The sequence below is a fragment of the Stegostoma tigrinum genome, chromosome 3, assembly GCF_030684315.1.
Source record: "Stegostoma tigrinum isolate sSteTig4 chromosome 3, sSteTig4.hap1, whole genome shotgun sequence".
In the NCBI taxonomy this organism is placed as follows: domain Eukaryota; kingdom Metazoa; phylum Chordata; class Chondrichthyes; order Orectolobiformes; family Stegostomatidae; genus Stegostoma; species Stegostoma tigrinum.
Window position 1 is genome coordinate 106,035,060 of NC_081356.1, and position 20,725 is coordinate 106,055,784.

The 20,725-nt window shown below is 44.5% G+C and overlaps 1 protein-coding gene across 3 annotated transcripts in view; it reads left to right on the forward strand.

Annotated features, from left to right (window-relative positions):
- The window catches only part of iqgap2 (IQ motif containing GTPase activating protein 2), a 328,015-nt gene that overhangs the window by 199,177 nt on the left and 108,113 nt on the right, over positions 1-20,725 (forward strand). For all 3 annotated transcript variants that reach the window (XM_048527158.2, XM_048527159.2, XM_059644808.1), the window contains 5 exons: positions 703-790; positions 3,564-3,727; positions 4,263-4,350; positions 5,453-5,616; positions 12,443-12,603. In XM_048527158.2, coding sequence (XP_048383115.1) covers positions 703-790; positions 3,564-3,727; positions 4,263-4,350; positions 5,453-5,616; positions 12,443-12,603 — 665 coding nt within the window. The remainder of the gene's footprint in view (positions 1-702; positions 791-3,563; positions 3,728-4,262; positions 4,351-5,452; positions 5,617-12,442; positions 12,604-20,725) is intronic.

A 20,725-nucleotide genomic window follows, 5' to 3' on the forward strand; every position in this document is an offset into this window, starting at 1 on the left:
GTCATCGTGGGGATTTGGGTGAGATGTTTGTCTGTGTATCATTTTTGTCTGAAAAACACTATGAAGAATTGGTGAGCAGGCTAATTCAAATATTAAATAGTATGGTGCTGTCAACAATGAACTGAAAGAAAGCAGAAGTGGGACACGGCAGGCTGTGAAATTTTTATGCACTGCACGTCTGTGGAATATTTTCTGAGTTCCACGTTTGCCTAAATTCTGGGGATGCACGAAAAGCTTGAAAGAAATTGAGGATTCCACCCTAATGCCACAGTTGGGACGTGACACTTTGTTCTAAGAAGAATATTAAAGTACTTGAATAGTTTTTAAGCTAATGAATTATTGTCCTTTCCCGACTGAAGTTTTAGAGTAAAGGAAGCTAGGGGATATATTCACAGAATTACCTTTATAGCCATAGTCATGGACTTATACAGTATGGAAACAGACCCTTTGGTCCAACCCATCCATGTTACCCTCTGAAAGCTTGTTCAGAACATTTTGTTGATGATTCAAGGTTTGGGGGTAACTGCCTAAATCAGCATGTTTGGTATGCAAATGAGTTTCTATTTATAAAAAGAATAGAATTTATGAAATTGATTTGAGAACTGATTTATTTTGGATGAATCCCAGCTGCATCCACTACTTGTGCCATGCTATTCCACTAAAAATAGCAATGTACATCTTTGTTATGCTCCTGGTTTCTAGAGCGATTCTATTAAAGCAGAAGAGAGGGATATGTATGAGGAACTTCTGACCCGTATGGAGATTCAAGACACTATTGATCAGGTCAATGGTGAGTTGGTAATTTTCCCTGCTCTTGTGTAATGTTTACCTGAATATATGCATGTACAGTGGTTTTTTTTGCACTGCAGCCTCACAGCGCCAGGGACCCAGGTTCAATTCCAGCCTCGGGTGACTATCTGTGTGGAGTTTGCACGTTCTCCCCGTGTCTGCATGGGTTTCCTCCGGGTGTTCCGGTTTCCTCCCAGCAGTCCAGATATGTGCAGGCTAGATGGATTGGCCAGGCTAAATTGCCCGTAGTGTTCAGGGGCGTGTGGGTTATAGGGGGATGGGCCTGGGTGGGAGGCTGTGAGGGTCGGTGTGGACTTGTTGGGCCAAAGGGCCTGTTTCCACACTGTAGGGCTTCTATGATTCTTGTCATTGCAATTGGAAATCATGTTTGATTAACTTGTTGGAGATTGTTGAAGATGTTACTAACAGAAGCTGATAAGGAGAGCCATGGATGTGGTATGCTTAGATGTTCAAAAGGGTTTTGATAAAGTCCCTGCAAGAGGCTGCTTAGATTAAAATACCTGGGAGAGGAAATGATGTATTGGCCTGGATGACCTTTAGATGAACAGAAAACCACATAGGAATAAATCGATCATTTTTGCATTGACACGCTGTGAGTAGTAAACTGACACAAGGGCCAACGTTTGGGTCCTATCTGCTCACAATATATATCAACGATTTGGAGAAGGGGACCAAATGTATAAATACCATATGTAAAGCTAAATTGGAATGTGTGTTGTGAGGAAGATGTAAAACAGGTTCAGTAAGATTTAGACCATGTTATTAAATGTGCAAGAACATGGCAGACAGAATATATCAGTGGAAAAATGAGAGGTTATGCACTTCGACAGGAGAAACAGACGTACAGGTTGTTTCTTAAAAGGAAAGTGGTTGAAAAAAAGTAGGTGCGTTGGAACTTGGTTCGACAGGCCCTGGAGTACTGTGTAGAATACCGCAGGAAAGATAATATTTCCATTGAAAAGTGCATGAAGGTTCGCCAGACTTTCCCCCATGATGGTGTGACTATTCTATGAAGTGATGTTTGGGCTAACTGGGTCTGTATTCCCTAGAATTTTGAAGAATGAGGGGTGATCTCATTGAAACTTAAAAATTACTCAACAATGTGCGGCAACTATGTAGACAAGATATAACCCTGTTTGGGAAGTCTGACAATAGACAATAGGTGCTGGAGTAGGCCATTCGGACCTTCGAGCCAGCACCACCATTCATTATGATCACGGCTGATGATCCACAATCAGTATCCTGTTCCTGCCTTATCCTCTGGAACCAGAGAGCACAATTTAAAAATAAAAGGGATGCTACTTGGGTCCGAGGTGAGGAGAAATGATTTTACTCAGAGTTGTGAAACTTTGGAATCCTCTATCTCAGGAGGCAATATGGCTCAGTGGTTAGCACTGCAGCCTCACAGCACCAGGGATCCAGGTTCGATTCCAGCCTCAGGCAACTGTCTGTGCGGAGTTTGCACGTCCTCCCCGTGTCTGCGTGGGTTTCCACCGTGTGCTCTGGTTTCCTCCCACAGTCCAAAGATGTGTAGGCTAGGTGGATCGGCCGTTCTAAATTGCCCGTAGTGTTTAGGGATGTGTGGGTTATAGTGGGATGGGTCTGGGTGGGATGCTTCAAGAGGCGCTGTGGATTTGTTGGGCCGAAGGGCCTGTTTCCACACTGTAGGGAATCTAATCTAATCTAATCAGAAGACTGTGAAGGGTCTGACGTTGAGTCTGTTTAAGTAGATTTTGATGGATTTCTGATTAGTTGTGACATAGAGGGTTATGAGAATGAGATGAGTAGGAGACATTAAAGTGCTCAATCAGCCGTGATTGTGTTGAATGACTTGATGGGTTGAAAGGCCTAGCCCTGTTCCTATGTTCCAGTGTTCTTGTTCCCTTGTTAGGGAAAGAGGTGGCACGGTGGTGATGTTACAGGATTGGTAATCCAGAAGCCCATGTTAATGCTGTCGGAATATGAATTCAAATTCCACCGTGACTGATACTGAAGTTTAAAAATAATAAAAATCTAGAATTTAAAAACCTAAGTTACCGCTGCTGCTTGGTTTAAAAATAAAACCCAACTGTGTCATCAGTGCCTGTTAGAGAAGGAAATCTGCCATTCTTGCGTTGTGTTCTGGCCTACAACAATATGGATGACTCTTAAATACCCTCTGGGTTGGGCAAGAGATGTTGGCCTCGCCTGAAAAGCCCCTGTCCCCTGAGTTAATTTTCGAGCAGTGATGAATGCAAGTCACTAAATAACACCCACTGTACTACTTTTAAAACTTGTGGAATTTGCAAAATTTTTTGTTAGAGAACTAAATGCCCAATGCTATACAACACCAACAATAAATAGACAATGCTTTTGGCAAATCTAAGCCAGTAAAAAGACTTTCATGAGCCTTACTTCTTGGAATTGGCGTCTTCACTATGTTACAGCAAATTAACCTGAGATTCATTAACCACGCACTTGTTTTTTTTTGCGGAACTGCATGTAATTAATTTTATGTAGCAGAACTTAGTATTTTGCTTCCTTTATCTGTTTAGATGGTTTATATTCAATGTCAGAAGCTACACTATACCCAGTTATAATTCAATAGGTTTATTTGAAATCACGTGCTTTTAGGGGGCACTGCTCCTTTGTCAGGTGAAGATTTTATATTCAAGGTGACCTTTCCTTTCTCAAATAACGTGAGTAAATTCAGTACAACTGTAAAATGTTTATGGTTCCTATTTACCAGTTGATTTACATTCCTTATTTCCTAGTGAATAAAGGTCTACAACAAGTGAATGAAGCCCTAGAGAAACATGATCAGGATAATTTACTGGCTGCCCTGCAATTCCCTCCACTAACGCTTGTGGGTGTAAAACCGGAGAATTCCCCATGGTATCTCTCGCACTTGTATGCTCACAGAGAACAGAAATTACAGGTGGAGTGAAAACAATTGTGTTTTTTTTGGCTAAAACTGAGAAGTGTCATTGGTTTGCTAGTGATTTGCATAAGTTTGCTAAGAATTACTCAATGCATTCTTCCTATTTTGATAAATTGGCCAATGCTTGTCAAGGCCATTATTGACAGGTGTGCCCAAGTATTTTTAAGAATATTGATGCATTTTCTTTGTTTGTGCATGGGAGTTGGGACCTTGCTGGCCAGCCCATCATATACTGCCCATTGCTAATTATCCTCGAGATGTTGGTGAGTCACATTCTTAAACCACTGCAGTTTATTTGGTGTAGGATAACCCAGAGTCCTGTTAGGAAGGGAGTTCCAAGATTCGGACCCAGTGGCAATGAAGAAATGCCAATACAATTTCAAGTCAGCAACCTATGCGACTTGGGGGGGAGCTTGCAGATGGTGGTGTTCCCATACATCTGCTTCCCGTGTCAGCCTTAAATGGTAGAGTTCAAGTGTTTGGAGAGTTATGTTTTAGCAAGTTTACTGAAGCATGAAAATCTGTACTGCAGGAAGAGAATGTTTCTGGTATGCTTACCAAGGATGGCCTTCAAGCAGGCGTTAACCTTTCCAATGACCAGGCTGAAGCCCATAAACTTAGTAAGTATTGCTTTTCTTTTTGAGCTATGTTGAACTACAGTTTTCTTTTATTGATGAATTGGTCAGTCAAGGGTCATAAGAGTTGCACAACACAAAAACACAATTGGCCCAATTTGTCTGCACCAACCAGACATCACCATCTGGCTTTGTCCTATTTACCAGCATTTGGCCGATATTCCTCTAAACCCTTTCTATTCACGTACCTAGCCAGACGCCTTTTAAATGTTGTAATTGTACCAGCCTCCACCACTTCCTCTGGCAGCTTGTTCCATACTGGCACCACTCTGTGTGTGGAAAAAGTTATCCCTCGGGTCCTTTTTAAATCTTCCCCCACCCCCTCACCTTAAATGTATGTCCTCCTGTTTTGGACGGTCTCAGGAAGCAGACCTTGGCTATTCACCCTATCCATGCCCTTCATGATTTTACAAACCTCTGATGTCTCTTCTTGGCCTCTCACGGTCCAGGCAAAATAGCTTTGGCCTATTCAGCCACTCCTTATAACTCAAATCCTCCAGTCCTGGCAACATCCTTGTAAATCTTTTCTACACCCTTTCAAGTTTAACAACATCCTCCCTTTAGAAGGGCAACCAGAATTGGATGCAGTATTCTAAAAGTGGCCTCACAATGCCCTGTATAGTTGCACCTTCACATCCCAACTCCTATACTTGATGTTCTGATCGATTAAGGCAACATGCCAGGTGCCACCTTCTTCATACTGTCTACCTGTGAGTCCACTTTCGAGGAAGTCTACACTCACAGTCAGGTCTCTTTATTCTGTTACACTCCCCACACCCATAGCATAAACTCCTCAATTCCTGCCCTAATTTTCTTTAAGAAAATGCAGCACCTCACATTTACCTAATTAAACTCCAACTGCCACTCCTTGGCCCATTGGCCCATCTGATCAAGGTCCCTGTTGTACTCTGAGATAACCTTCTTCACTGTCTGCTATATCACCAATTTTGACATGTTCCATGATTCTTCTCAAGAGTTACCTTTGCCCCGAATGGGGGGGATTGGTATGTAATCTTAACCCCCAGCAGAAATATTGAGTATAGATGCACATGATCTGATTATATATTTTTGTTTTATATTAATGTAGAGCTTGAAGCTGTTGAAAAGATTAATGCTGCAATCCGCAATGGTGATGCAGCCCAGACTATGAAAGCATTAATGGTGCCACAGGCTCAGTTACCTGCAGTATACTCTAATATGGCTGACTTGTACCAGGTAGAACTGTCCAACCTGCAGAAACAGAATCCTGAGGTAAATGTTTACAGCTTCATTTTATTTTTACAGACAAGAAGGACATGAAAAATACGATAAATACCTTTATTCAAATATATCCAGGCAGGTCACTCCCGATGCCTCATAGTTAATGTGAATGCGACACCTATCCTTGCCAGCTTTGCTTTTTGATCAATCGATTGATCGTCACATGTACTGAAATACAGTGAAAAGCTTTGTTAATGAGCAGTACAAGAAGTCACAGCAAGCAAAAGATGTACAGATCAAAAAGACTTGGAGGCACACAGGTTACGTTGCAAGTTACGTTATTTGAGGCTACAGTCCATTCAACAGTCTGATAACAGCCAGAAAGAAGCTGTTCCTGAACCTGCTGGTGCGTGTGTTCAGGCTTCTGTATCTTTTGCCTGAGAGAAGAGGTTGTAGGAGACCATTACAGGGGTGCAATGGGCCTTTGATGTCTGCCTTTCTACGGCAGTGAGCCGTATAAATAGAGCCCATGGATTTCTGAAGAAGGGTCCCGCCCCGCAACGTCAGCTTTCCTGCTCCTCTGATGCTGCCTGGCCTGCTGTGTTCCTCCAACTCCTCACTGTTATCCATGGATGGAAGGTTCGCTTCTGTGATGGTTTGAGCTGCGCATACAACATTCTGTAGTTTCTTACGATCTTGGGCAGTGCAGTTGCCGTACCAGGCCATTATGCATCTGGACAGTATGCTTTCAATGGTGCATCTGTAAAAGTTGGTGACCGACCTTACAGACATGCCAAAGTTCCTGAGCTGTCCGAGGAAGAAGAGGCATTGTGCCTTCATGGCTGTTGCATCTACATGGGTTATTGTCACTGCAAAGAACTTGATGCTCTTTACCCTCTCAACCTCAGTTCTGTTGATGTAGATGGGGGCGCGTTCTCCTCCTTTCTGAAATCAGTGATCAGTTCTTTAGTTCTGCTGACGTTGAGAGACAGAATGTTTTCATTGCACCATGTCACCAAGCCCTCTATCTCCCTTCTGTGTATTGACTTGTTGTAGTTAGCTATCCGTGCCAGTACGGTGGTGTCATCAGCGAGCTTGTGGATGGTGTTCGTTCGGAATTTGGAAACACAGAAGTGGATGTACAAGGAGTACAGTGGGGGGGCTGAGGACACATCCTGGGGTGGGGGCTCCAGTGTTGGGTGTTATTGTGGAGGAGGTGCAGTTACCTATCCTCACTGTGACCTGTGGGTCAGAAAGCGGAGTATTCAGTTGCTGAGGGTAGAGCCGAGACCTAGGTCACGCAGTTTTGTGATCAGTCTGGAGGGGATAATGATGCTGAAGGCAGATCTGCAATCAACAAGCATAAGTCTGATGTAGGTGTCTTTGTTGTCCAGATGTTGGAGGGATGAGTGCAGGGCTAGGGGAATGGCAGCTACTGTGGACCTGTTATGTTGGTAGGCAAACTGCAGGGGATTGAAGCAGGCTGGGAGACTGGAGGTGATGTGGGCCATGGCCAGCCTCTCGAAGCACTTCATGATTATTGAGGTCAGAGCTATTGGGCAGTAGTCAGTAAGGTACATTGCATATGCTTTCTTAGACGTGGGGTTGATGGCTATCTTCTTGAAGCAGGTGGGGACTTTAGCTTATAGTCGGGAGAGGTTGAAGATGTCAGTGAATACCTCCACCAGTTGGTCTGCTCAGGATCTGAGTGCTTGGCCGGGGACGCTGTTTGGGCCTGTCGCTTTCCTCGGGTTGACTCCCGGGAAAACTGATCTGATTTCTGCAGCGGTGACAGAGGGAAACAGGTGTGTCTGGCGCTGTCGGGGAATGTGTTGACACGGCGGTGGTAATCTGCTCAAACTGAGCATAGAAAACATTAAAGGTGTTGGGGAGGGATGTGTCATTGCCTGCTGTCTTATACTGTTTCATTTTGTATCCTGTAATATTGTTCGGGCCTTGCCATAGACTGCGGGAGTTTGTTGGTAGGTCTGGGCTTCTAACTTGGTCTGGTACTGTCTGATGGCTTTGCAGAGGTCATACCTGGATTTTCTGTAGTGGTCTGTGTCACCCGACTTGAATGATGCATGTCTGGTCTTCAGCACAGTGTGGATTTCCTGGTTCATCCAAGGTTTCTGGTTGGGGAACATGCGGATTGACTTCTTCGATACACAGTCCTGCACATGTTTGCTCATGAAGTCCATGATGGTGGTGGCATACTCTTCCTGGTTTTCCGCTGAACACCGATTCCAAGCAGTCTTGGAGACAGCCTGCCACTGCCTCAGACCAGCGCTGTACTACTTTTTGTGAAGGATTCTCCTGTTTCAGCTTCTGCTTGTAAACTGGGAGAAGGAACACACTGCTGTGATTGGATTTTCTGAAATGTGGACAGGGATTGGGCGGCAGGCATCTCTAATGTTTGTGTAGCGCTGGTCCAGACTGTTCGATCCTCTGTGGTGATGTGATTTTTGTCAATAATTTCAACACCATATAGGAAACTTCTTAAAAAGAAGTAACACCGTTAAAGCTACTTGGTTGTGTTGATGATATTCATCTTATATTTTTGACGAATGAGTTACTGTGAAGGCTAATAAAAATCATTCGGTCAAAAATCCATTGAAGACTAGTCTAGGCTGAACTCTGTAATCTTGTACTGTGTTGAATTTTAGTCTCTGTAGTTTTTTTTTCCATTTGAGTTGATTTTGGATTTTAGACTGTGACCCTCCTGTTGGCTTTTATTGGTTTAATGCCTCCCTCCAATATTGTAATATAGGAAAAAAGTGCATCAGAGTAGGAAACCACATTTACACCCTGAGACTCTATGGAACTGCATCATCATCTTCTAGTATGTGTATCACATGATATAGTGAGATTTAGGAATGAGCATTATTTCACTAATTGTAAAGTTCATGTGGGTCTAACACCAGAATCCATTACTAGGTTGTTTCTTCTGGAGAACAGAAATTAACTGCTGAGACCTACTAACCATTAGGTACATACGGGATGGAGCTTGGTTTATTTATGCTGGCTCAGATGCAGCTGCAAAAATTGACCATTCAGTCCCTGGAGCCTGTTCTGCCATTCATTGAGGTGTTGGTTGACCCATGGCCTAATTCCGTATACCTGACTTTACACCCTATTCCACATACCCCTGTTGAATAAAAACTTACCTATCCCAGATTTAAAATTAGTAACTGACCATCCACTGCTGTAAGTGGTAGAGAGCTCCAGACATCTACCATACTTTGTGTGTGCGCACGCACAAATGTTTTCTATTGTCTCTTCTGAACAGTTTGGCACTAATTTTTAGATTATCTTCCCCAGTTCTAGAATCTCCAACCAGTGTAAATAGTTTACCTTTCTCTACCATATCTTTCATTGTTAATATCTTTGATCAGATCCATCCCTTAACCTTGTAAATTCTGGTTAACTTAAGCCTAATTTGTATAACCTCTCCTCATAACAATCTGTGTTGTACACCCTTGAATGGTCTTTGGCCTCGAATGACATAAAGTCAGTTAACGTAGAAATATTTTGAGAAGAGGGATGCACCTGTCAATGAGTTGATGAATTTGGAAATTTTTCACCTTTTTAAATTTCTTAGGTCATGTGCTTTGATTTTTTTCATTCATGGATCAGTGCTGCAGCCTGCCTATATGTCTGTTTAGGTTTTGTAGCAAGTATTTGCATGCAGTCTGTTTGTCAAGATTGATATGTTGTATATGGGAGGCTCCAAGGAATGTTATTCCATGAAGGCATATCTCTTAAATGTTCATTTCGCTTGGTTACATGTCTCCCCATTTCTCTTCCTAATACCTAGAAGTGAATGAAGGCTAATATAACGAAAGAACAACAGCCATTACATAAGTGATCTCCGAGATTGTAGGGACTGCAGATGCTGGAGAATCTGAGCTAACAAGATGTAGAGCTGGATGAACACAGCAGGCCAAGCAGCATCAGAGGAGCAGGAAAGCTGATGTTTCGGGCCTTGACCTTTCTTCAGAAATGGGGGAGGGGCAGGGGGTTTTGAAATAAGTGGGGAGAGAGGGAGAGGTGGACAAAAGATGGATAGAGGAGAAGATAGGTGGAGAGGAGACTGGTCAAAGAGGCGGGGATAGAGCCAGTAAAGGTGAGTAAGGGAGGGGATAGGTCAGTCCAGGGAGGACGGACAGATCAAGGGGGTGGGATGAGGCTAGTTGGTGGGAGATGGGGGTGGGGCTTGAGGTGGGAGAAGGGGGATAGGTGGGAGAAAGGACAGGTTAGGGAGGCAGGGACAAGCTGGGCTGGTTTTCAGATGTGGTAGGGGAGGGGAGATATTGAAGCTTCTGAAGTCCACGTTGATACCATTTGGGCTGCAGGGTTCCCAAGTGGAATAGGAGGTGCTGTTCCTGCAACCTACGGGTGGCATCATCGTGGCACTGCAGGAGGCCCAGGATGGATGTGTCGTCTAAGGAATAGGAGGGGGAGTTCACGAAATGGTTCACGATTGGGAGGTGCAGTTGTTTACTGCGAACTGAGCGTAGGTGTTCCACAAAGGTGAACCTCTGCTTGATGTGGAAAGTCTTCTTGGGGCCTGGGATGGGGGTGAGGGAGGAAGTATTGGGGCAGTTGTAGCACTTCCTGTGGTTGCAGGGAAAAGTGCCGGGCGTGGTAAGGCTGGAGGGAAGTGTGGAGCAGACCAGGGAGTCCCTGAGAGAGTGGTCTCTCCGGAAAGCAGACAAGGGTGGGGAGGGAAAAATGCCTTTGGTGGCCGGGTCGGATTGCAGATGGCGGAAGTGTTGGAGGATGATGTGTTGGATCCGGAGGTTGGTGGGGTGGTATGTGAGGGCGAGGGGGATTCTGTTTTGGTTGTTATTGCGGAGAGGGGGTGTGAGGGATGAGTTGTGGGAAATGCGGGCGACAACCTTAAGTTCACCTGGACCATCTCTGATACCTCTCTCTCCTTCCTGGACCCCTCTGTTTCCATCTCTGGCAACCACCTGGGAACAGATATCCATTTCAAGCCTACTGACTCCCACAGCTACCTAGAATACACCTCCTCTCACCCACCTTCCTGCAAAAATGCCATCCCCATTCCCAATTCCTTTACCTTCGCTGCATCTATTCCCAGGATGAGGCATTCCGTCCCGAACATTCCAGATGTCCTCATTTTTCAGGGACCGCAACCTTCCCCCAACCCCAACCTCAGTGGTTGAGAAAGCCCTCGACCGTGTATCCCACAACTCATCCCTCGCACCCCCTCTTCACAATAACAACCAAAACAGAATCCCCCTCGTCCTCAAGTACCACCCCACCAACCTCCGAATCTAACGCATCACTCTCTGACACTTTGGCCATCTGCAATCCAACCCCACCACCAAAGACACTTTTCCCTCCCCACGCTAATCTGCTTTCTGGAGGGACCGCTCTCCGTGACTCCCTTGTCCGATCCACACTCCCCTCCAGCCCCACCACACCCGGCACTTTTCCCTGCAACCGCAGGAAGTGCTACACCTGCCCCTACACCTCCCCCCTCACCCCCATCCCAGGCCCCAAGAAGACTTTCCACATCAAACAGATGTTCACCTGCACATCTGCAAATGTGATATACTGCATTCGCTGTTCCCAGTGTGGCTCCCTCTACATTGGGGAAACCAAGCGGAGGCTTGGGGACCGCTTTGCAGAACACCTACACTCAGTTTGCAGTAAACAACTGCACCTCCCAGTTGCGAACCATTTCAACTCCACCCCCCCCCCTCCCATTCCACAGACGACATGTCCATCCTGTGCCTCCTGCACTGCCACAATGATGCCACCCAAAGGTTGCAGGAACAGCACCTCCTATTCTGCTTTGGAACCCTGCAGCCCAATAGTATCAATGTGGACTTCACAAGCTTCAAAATCTCCCCTCCAGCTACTGAATCCCAAAACCAGTCCAGCTTGTCCCCACCTCCCTAACCTGTTCTTCCTCTCACCTATCCACTCCTCCCACCCCAAGCCTCACCCCCATCTCCTACGTACTAACCTCATCCCGCCCCCTTGACCTGCCCGTCCTCCCTGGACTGACCTATCCCCTCCCTACCTCCCCACCTACACACACCTTAACAGGCTGTATCCCCGCCTCTTTGTCCAGTCTGTCTCCTCTCCACCTATCTTCTCCTCTATTCATCTTCTGCCCACCTCCCCCTCTCTCCCTATTTATTTCAGAACACCTTCCCCTCCCCCATTTCTGATGAAGGGTCTAGGCCCAAAACGCCAGCTTTCCTGCTCCTCTCTTGCTGCTTGGTCTGCTGTGTTCATCCAGCTCCACACCTTGTTCTGTCACATAAGTGATCTCGTTTGCTTTCTGAGTTTTGGTATATCTTGCTGAAATAACCGCACGGAGGCCGGTATTCCATCACCAAAGTCACTCTTTATTTACTTCTACACAGTGCACTGGCTGTGGCCAGCCAACTTGGACTCAGTCCCTTGAACTGAGAAGATTGTAAATTTCCTGTTTATATCGGTCAGCCAGGTTAACAACCCCGATCAGAATCTCGTGGTCGACAAGATCCACCTGGTTCCACTCAGTGCGCTTGCATACGTGGTTTACTTGCCCAAAGCTGATGTATGAATAACCCCAGGTCTTCCTTCCCTTCACTGTCTAGTGACATCTGAACAACTTTCTTTCGTTCACTTGCAACATCAGGGTGATTCAAACACTTGTGCGATTACTGTGAATTAACATCTGCAGTACTGGCCAAACAGCTTAGATTTAAAGTGGTAAATTGCTAAGTCAGGAATAGCTATCAGAAGTAGCAGACCAAACACAGTTTAGTTTCAAAGAAAATGGTACAGAAGTTCACCACCAAAGAAAAAGCTTTTGTTTTTATAAACCTTCTTTCTATGCACCTACTTGCAGGGGCAGCTCGCTCATGAAGAACTTGCAATAGCAGTGGAGATGTTGTCTGCAGTGGCTGCCTTGAATGAAGCGTTGATCATGAATGATGTTCAGGCTGTGATACAGCACTTCACCAGCCCTTCTCTTGGAGTGAGCAACCTGCACGATGCAAACACACAACGGTATGTTATACTGAATTCAATTTCTCTTGCTGCAATTTCCAAACCCACAATGTGTATCCACAACTCTGCTTTCAACAAGCAACAGGAAAGTGAATGGCATGGATGGTAGTAAATGGTATGGAATAAAATATGAATATATCAGACAAGACTTTTGAAATAACTGAGTGTGAAGTGCAGGAAAATCTGTTGGAAGGGGTGGCGATGGTCTAATAGTATTATTGCTAAATTATGAATCCAGAGACCCAGGAATACTCTGGGGACCCAGGTTCAAATCCTTCCATGGTGAAATTTAAATTTAATGTTTTAAAAAAGCCTGGAGTTAGGAATCTAATCATGACAAAGTTGGTTGCCAGAAAATTAATCTGGCTCACTAATGTCCTTAAATTAAGGAAATTGCTGTCCTTACCTGGTCTGGCCTACGTGCAGATCCAATCTACAGAACTGTGACTGAGCTTTGCTGCCCACAGAGCAACAAATCCTGACCCAGCATGAGCCCCTCATCCCAAGAATAAATTAAAAGGAAATTTGGAAGTCCTCTGGAATTCCTAGCATCCTTTTTTCAGTGATACATATTGCAGTATATATTTCCATTATGTACAAAAGCCTGACCCAGTTCAATAACTTCTTGCTGCAACTGGCATTTGAATGTCAGCACACCTTGGTTGTGATTTTGGAAGGCTGTGATATTAAAGATATGCATTAAATTATTTACTAAAGAACAAATCAATGCTGCACATGAGTCAGGTTAGATCTTGAGTGCTTTTCAATTCTAAAGCATTGTTTTTGAAGTATCTGTTAACAAAGTCTTTCTTTTAATGAAAAATGGAAAGCTTTAGAACTTAAGGTCATTTCAACTTTTTAAGCCTGTCCCCCCTGCAGTGCTGCTTTGTCAGAGCAATCCAGAAACGCATCATTGCTACTTGACTAACATTGGCTATAAAAGCAGAAAATACTGGAGAAACCCAGCAGGTCTGGCAGCATTTGTGGAGTGAGAAAAACGGTTGACATTTTGAGTCTGAAATGACTCCTCTTAAGAAGGTGAGGTTTCTCTTTCTACGGATGCTGCCAGACCTGTTGAGGTACTCCAGCACTTTTTTTTTTCCAGATTTCCAGGATCTACAGTATTTTGCTTTTGAACTAGCATTAACAACCTTAAACAAAGAAGTGGTCTTTGACTTGGTTCCTGTATTGTGGTTGGTTGGTTTGTTGTTCCGCAGACATTTCATTACCCAGCTGGGTAACATCAGTGCAGCCTCTGATGAAGCGCCGTTGTGTTTTCCCGCCTGGTTTTTAAACTCTGGAGTCTGTTGATCTGGAATACCTCACTTCCGGTTTTCCTTCATCGGAGGCTGCGCTGACGATGTAACCCAGCAGGGTAACAAAACGTTTGCGGAATAACAAACCAGCTCAGCGAGCCACCCAACCAACCACAACGCCCACAATCCGAAACTACTCCAAAACTTCGGTTCCTGTATTTTAAGTGACCTATGCTCTCAGCGTAAAGCAATTTCCCTGAAACCCTCTCCTCACTTTCTGATTACCTAACTAGGAAAATCGTATTTCCCTGATATGTATAGTAAAGCCCTTCACAATTTGAAAACAGCACCTTAGAGCTGCTTAAAGTATTCTCTATTCCAGTCCAGAAAATAGCCCGTATCTGAAATTACTCCTCATAGCTGTAGTTGTTCTTCACACTAAGATGTCCTAATGACTTTAGTGGCATTTTCAGAATAAAATTCCCACGAATGCACCGTATAATTAATCAATACTTCTATTTTTAAAATCCAAAATGGTTTTCTGACATTATCCAGTACGATTTGCACATATACGAAATGTTGTATTTTATCTGTTTCTTATATTATCTGATCACTGGGTAGAGCTTTAAAAGAAAGGAAAGCTTGTCACCTGTGCAAATTTCAACGTGTCTTCCAAAATTTCAAATTTCAGACAAATATAAACTATGTTCTGTGCAGTGAAGTAAATTATTTCTCTTCACAGTACTTGCAAAGAGTCCGTTTTATTATCTGGTGCAACTGATAGGTTATTCAGTAATTTTATATGTGACACAATTAGGTTCCTTTCCTACCACAGCGAAAGTTTGAGAGCTAGGAGTAACCAACTTTGATTTGATCTACTTTGTGTTTGCTGGTTTACTCCTGTATTTAGCATTATTTATCATATTTCTGTGTACTCCAAATGGTTTAGTCCCCTCTGTTCAAACACTTGACTGTAATAGTTTTAGTACTTGAGTTGCTGACTTCTTAGGTAGATGGCTTGTTTGTGTGTAAGCAATTATTCTCTCAATTTATGTTTTATAATCCCAGCTTTTGATCTTTTGGACTCCAGTCAGATAAGATTTGTAAATTATTTGATTAGTAATGTACTATTGTAGTGCATTTGGCCATTACATGTTTCATTTTAAAGCCCAGGTGTGGTGTTTCCTGATGTCATGGAATCCCTACAAGTGTGGAAGCAGGCCCTTCAGCCCAACAAGTCCACACTGACCCTCAGAGGATCCCACCAAGACCCATCTCCTGATAACCCATCTAATCTACACAACCCTGAACACTATGGGCAATGTTCCATGGCCAATTTACCTAACCTGCACATCTTTGGACTGTGGGAGGAAACCGGAGCACCAGGAGGGAACGCACACAGAATGTGCAAATTCCACACAGACGGTTGCCTGAGGTTGGAATCGAGCCGGGTCCCTGGCACTGTGGGGCAGAGGTGCTAACTACTGAGCCACGGCGCCATCCTTGAATCTCCCAGCTGTTTCTTTCATTGAAATTCGACAGTTGCCTCTTGAATTTCCCAACACTATTTGCTTCCACTGTAAATCACTGTGGAGATTTGTCACCCTATGAGCAATGATCTGGTCATCTTCTTTGTTTTAAGCTTAGGTTTGTGCATTTAGAACAATAATTGGGATAAAAATAGCTAATGGTGATAATAAATGCCTTCACTTGAGGTAGTGTCTCTATCATTGGAAAATGTTCCAATGCACTTTGTTGGGTGCTGCACTGAGGTGTTTGTGGGGACGTTGGGGTATTGTGCTGGAGTGATTCTGACAACATGGATAATTTCGAGAAGAAATAATTAAAGATGTGATGGGTGAATCATGGAGGGAGAGATTTGATTCAAAGTTGCAGATGGAAGAGGAGTGGTTGGGATTTCTACAACTGCAACCACACTGATGGTAAGGAGTGGATGGGAGCCCCAAATGCCAGAATATGAAAAGGTGATGTGGTGATATGGCTGGAGTAGTATTCCAAAGCCCGAGGCTAATGCTAATGGGGGCATGGCTTCAAATCCCAAGGCATCTGGTGGAATTTCCGTTCAGTTAATTAAAAACAAAAATCTGAAGTTTAAATATAGTCTCAGTAATGGTGACCGTGAAACCATTGTAGATATTTGTACAAACTCGTCATACCTTTTCTAGGAAGGAAACCTCATGCCCTGACCTGGCCTGGCATATTTGTGACTCCTGACCCAGTGAAATGAGGTTGATTCCTAATTGTGTTCTGAAAGAGTTTAAAAACTGAAAGAATTGCAGATACTGTAAATTGGAAACAAAAACAGAAATTGCTGGAATACTCAGCAGATTTGGCAATGTCTGTGAAGAGAAATCAGTTAATGGTTCAGTGACCCTTCCTCAGACCTGAGCATTTCCAGCAATTGCTGAAAGGGTTTAGCAAGCCACTCTCAGCTGGATCAACTGCTACAGCCTCTGAAAGGAATGAAACTGGCTGGCAGCGTGGGTCTACCCATACAGATTGTATCAGAACAGATAGTTGTTGTTGATATCACTCCCCGGAACTTGACGCTCTGGACCACTTCCAACTCAGCGCCACGCTGCTTCCTGAAGTCAATGACCAGCTCTGTCATTTTGCTGACATCTTTCCTATACTCCATTTCGTTATTGTTTGAGATGCGACCTACTTCAGTGATGCCATTAGCAAACTTGTAAGTGGAGTTGGCCACACAGTTGAGTGTATAAGGCGTACAGTAGGGGTCTGAGCATGCAGCCTTGCAATGCATCGGTGTTGAGGATTGTGATGGAGGAGATGTTGTCACCTATTCGTACTGATTCTGGTCTGTGGGTCAGGAAGTTGAGGAACCCCTTACAAATGGGAGAGCTGAGACCCAGGTCGCAGAGTTTAAAGATGAGTTTGTTTGGAACTGTGGTGTTGAAGGTGAAACTGTAGTGAATAAGTTGGAGTCTGATGTGGGAATCCTTGTTACTCAGATGTTCCCAGGTATAATTTTAGGGCCAGGGAGATGGACCAAGTATTTCAGAGATGTGTAGGGCGACAAGAGGGAATCGTACCCTTTGCCTTAAGAAAGAGGTGATTTATGTAATAACATTGAGCAATGCATCTGATTACCCTGTTGCAATAAAAAAAAATTGAATCTTCAAGCTGAAACAATACAGTATAAAGTCGAGGAAGTGATAGTTACACTACAATCAATCCACAGATATTTGTCCAGTTCTGGTCATGGTTAAGGAAGCATTGAAGCCTTTGAGACTATGTAGAGGGAAAGGCCAAATGTCAGAAAATTTAGTTAATGACATGTGATGTTAATAGATCTTTAGTTGGTTGTGTTTCTTTAATGCTGACCACTTTGTAAACTAAACTATACCTTCTCTCAACTTGAGTCCATGTTTGTTTTTACGATACCAATGTAAAAGTAGTAAACCGCAGAGATCAATTAGTGAGACCTTGTCAATATAATCTGGTTTTCAGGATAATCCATATGCCCTTGTATGTTTTTCTTGATTTTTGCCAGATGGAAGGATAAAATCAATCAGATGACACCTTGAGTTAGAAATTATTCGATTTAATGAGCATTATTAAATGCAAATATTAATTTTAAATGGTTTTAAACTTGCGCTACAGTGAAATATTGGAAGTGATCTTGTTCTTTTACTGCAAAATCTTTCTTATGTATTTTCTGATCTCTGTACTACTGCAAAATATTGTGAATGCACAACTCTGTCAGTTCCTCATTTTTTGTGTATCTTGTGGTTATTGAGAGGGAGCTATTTAAAACTATGAGCTAATAAATGACATCAGAGATAATGGGAATTGCAGATGCTGGAGAATTCCAAGATAATAAAATGTGAAGCTGGATGAACACAGCAGGCCAAGCAGCATCTCAGGAGCACAAAAGCTGACGTTTCGGGCCTAGACCCTTCTTCAGAGAGGGGGATGGGGTGAGGGAACTGGAATAAATAGGGAGAGAGGGGGAGGCGGACCGGAGATGGAGAGTAAAGAAGATAGGTGGAGAGAGTATAGGTGGGGAGGTAGAGAGGGGATAGGTCAGTCCAGGGAAGACAGACAGGTCAAGGAGGTGGGATGAGGTTAGTAGGTAGATGGGGGTGCGGCTTGGGGTGGGAGGAAGGGATGGGTGAGAGGAAGAACCGGTTAGGGAGGCAGAGACAGGTTGGACTGGTTTTGGGATGCAGTGGGTGGGGGGGAAGAGCTGGGCTGGTTGTGTGGTGCAGTGGGGGGAGGGGACGAACTGGGCTGGTTTAGGGATGCAGTAGGGGAAGGGGAGATTTTGAAACTGGTGAAGTCCACATTGATACCATTAGGCTGCAGGGTTCCCAGGCGGAATATGAGTTGCTGTTCCTGCAACCTTCGGGTGGCATCATTGTGGCTGTGCAGGAGGCCCGTGGTGGACATGTCATCTAGAGAATGGGAGGGGGAGTGGAAATGGTTTGCGACTGGGAAGTGCAGTTGTTTGTTGCGAACTGAGCGGAGGTGTTCTGCAAAGCGGTCTCCAAGCCTCCGCTTGGTTTCCCCAATGTAGAGGAAGCCGCACCGGGTACAGTGGATGCAGTATACCACATTGGCAGATGTGCAGGTGAACCTCTGCTTAATGTGGAATGTCATCTTGGGGCCTGGGATAGGGGTGAGGGAGGAGGCGTGGGGGCAAGTGTAGCATTTCCTGCGGTAGCAGGGGAAGGTGCCGGGTGTGGTGGGGTTGGAGGGCAGTGTGGAGCGAACAAGAGAGTCACGGAGAGAGTGGTCTGTCCGGAAAGCAGACAGGGGTGGGGATGGAAAAATGTCTTGGGTGGTGGGATCGGATTGTAAATGGCGAAAGTGTCGGAGGATGATGCGTTGTATCTGGAGGTTGGTAGGGTGGTGTGTGAGAACGAGGGGGATCCTCTTAGGGCGGTTGTGGCGGGGGCGGGGTGTGAGGGATGTGTTGCGGGAAATACAGGAGACGCGGTCAAGGGCGTTCTCGATCACTGTGGGGGGGAAAGTTGCGGTCCTTAAAGAACTTGGACATCTCCCCTTCCCCTACTGCATCCCTAAACCAGCCCAGTTCCTCCCCTCCCCCCACTGCACCACGCAACCAGCCCAGCTCTTCTCCTCCCCCACCCACTGCATCCCAAAACCAGTCCAACCTGTCTCTGCCTCCCTAACCGGTTCTTCCTCTCACCTATCCTTCCCCCCCACCCCAAGCCGCACCCCCATCTACCTACTAACCTCATCCCACCTCCTTGACCTGTCCATCTTCCCTGGACTGACCTATCCCCTCCCTACCTCCCCACCTATACTCTCTCCACCTATCTTCTTTACTCTCCATCTTCGGTCCGCCTCCCCCTCTCTCCCTATTTATTCCAGTTCCCTCTCCCCATCCCCCTCTCTGATGAAGGGTCTAGGCCCGAAACGTCAGCTTTTGTGCTCCTGAGATGCTGCTTGGCCTGCTGTGTTCATCCAGCCTCACATTTTATTATCAGCTAATAAATGACTGATGTTATGTGCAGAACAATACACTGCTGTTAGTTCCTGAAATATTCATCGGAATCGGCGGCTACTTTTTGATAGGTATCTTGTTTCTAACCTTCGAATGTGCTTCACTACACTTAACACAAGATTAATTCAAAGCACTGTTTTTTCTGTATTGTGTAGTATTATTTACTCTGACTTTACCCATTGTTATAAGCCTCAGGATGATAAAGTCGATCTTAAACAAGTCATTCAAACAAATTCACTCTTCCAATTTTTGGATTAGATGTGTGAACATTGAAAGGTCTGGACATTCTTTGCAGCTAGGCACAATTTTTGTCTGTGTACTCCTGCCTAAGATGTCAAATACCTAAATTAGCTCAAGTGAACATGGTGGGGGGGGGGGGGAACTCAGTTGTCATCATCTTCAGCCAATTACACACTGCTTCCACCTGTCTCCTGCCTGTTTACTGCTGCAAAATTAAAACTGTCCCTGTAGATATTCTTTCTTTCTACCGTTTTTATTCGGTAAACTGTAAAAACTAATTACTGCAAAATTATCTATCACAACAAAACAGGATGAACAAGTTCAATTAGTGAAAAGAAAATTTAAGATTGGTGTGAGCAGCTTCTTTAGAGATCAGTAGACAAATGAACTTTGTGACAAGAGGACTTAGAGAAGGAAAAAGATTTACAATCTGTTTATGACTGTGATGAGAGCTAAAGGTTGGCTCTGGCTGAGTGGACAGTTCAATTTTTCTATAATCTGTTCAAAATTATGATATTTCTAGTTGGTTTTATATTAAAATTAAGGCAAGTAAATTGTTTTTGTTCCCTCTAGAATCTGAAATTCTAAAATGGCCTTCAAGCTTTGGATTTTTCCTATATCATAAAGAGTATGACTGATTATTTTTTCATTTCATGTGTACCAAAATACAGTGAAAAGCTTTTTCTTATGAGCAGTGCAGGCAGATCGCAGCAAGCAAAATATCAAAAAGACTGAGTCACACAGGTTACATGGTGGCACGGTGGCTCAGTGGTTAGCGCTGCTGCCTCAGCGCCAGGGACCCAGGTTCGATTCCACCCCCGGGCGACTGTCTGTTTGAAGATTGCACATTCTCCCCGTGTCTGCGTGGGTTTCCTCCGGGTGCTCTGGTTTTCTCCCACAGCCCAAAGATGTGCAGGCTAGGTGGGTTGGCCATGTTAAATTGCCCATAATGTTCAGGGATTTGTACATTAGGTGGGTTATTGGGGGATGGGTTTGTGTGGGTGCTCTGAGGGTCAGTGTGGACTTGTTGGGCTGAGGGACCTGTTTCCACACAGCAGGGATTCTATGACTGCAGATATGTTATTTGAGGCTCGAGTCCTTTTCTTGGACT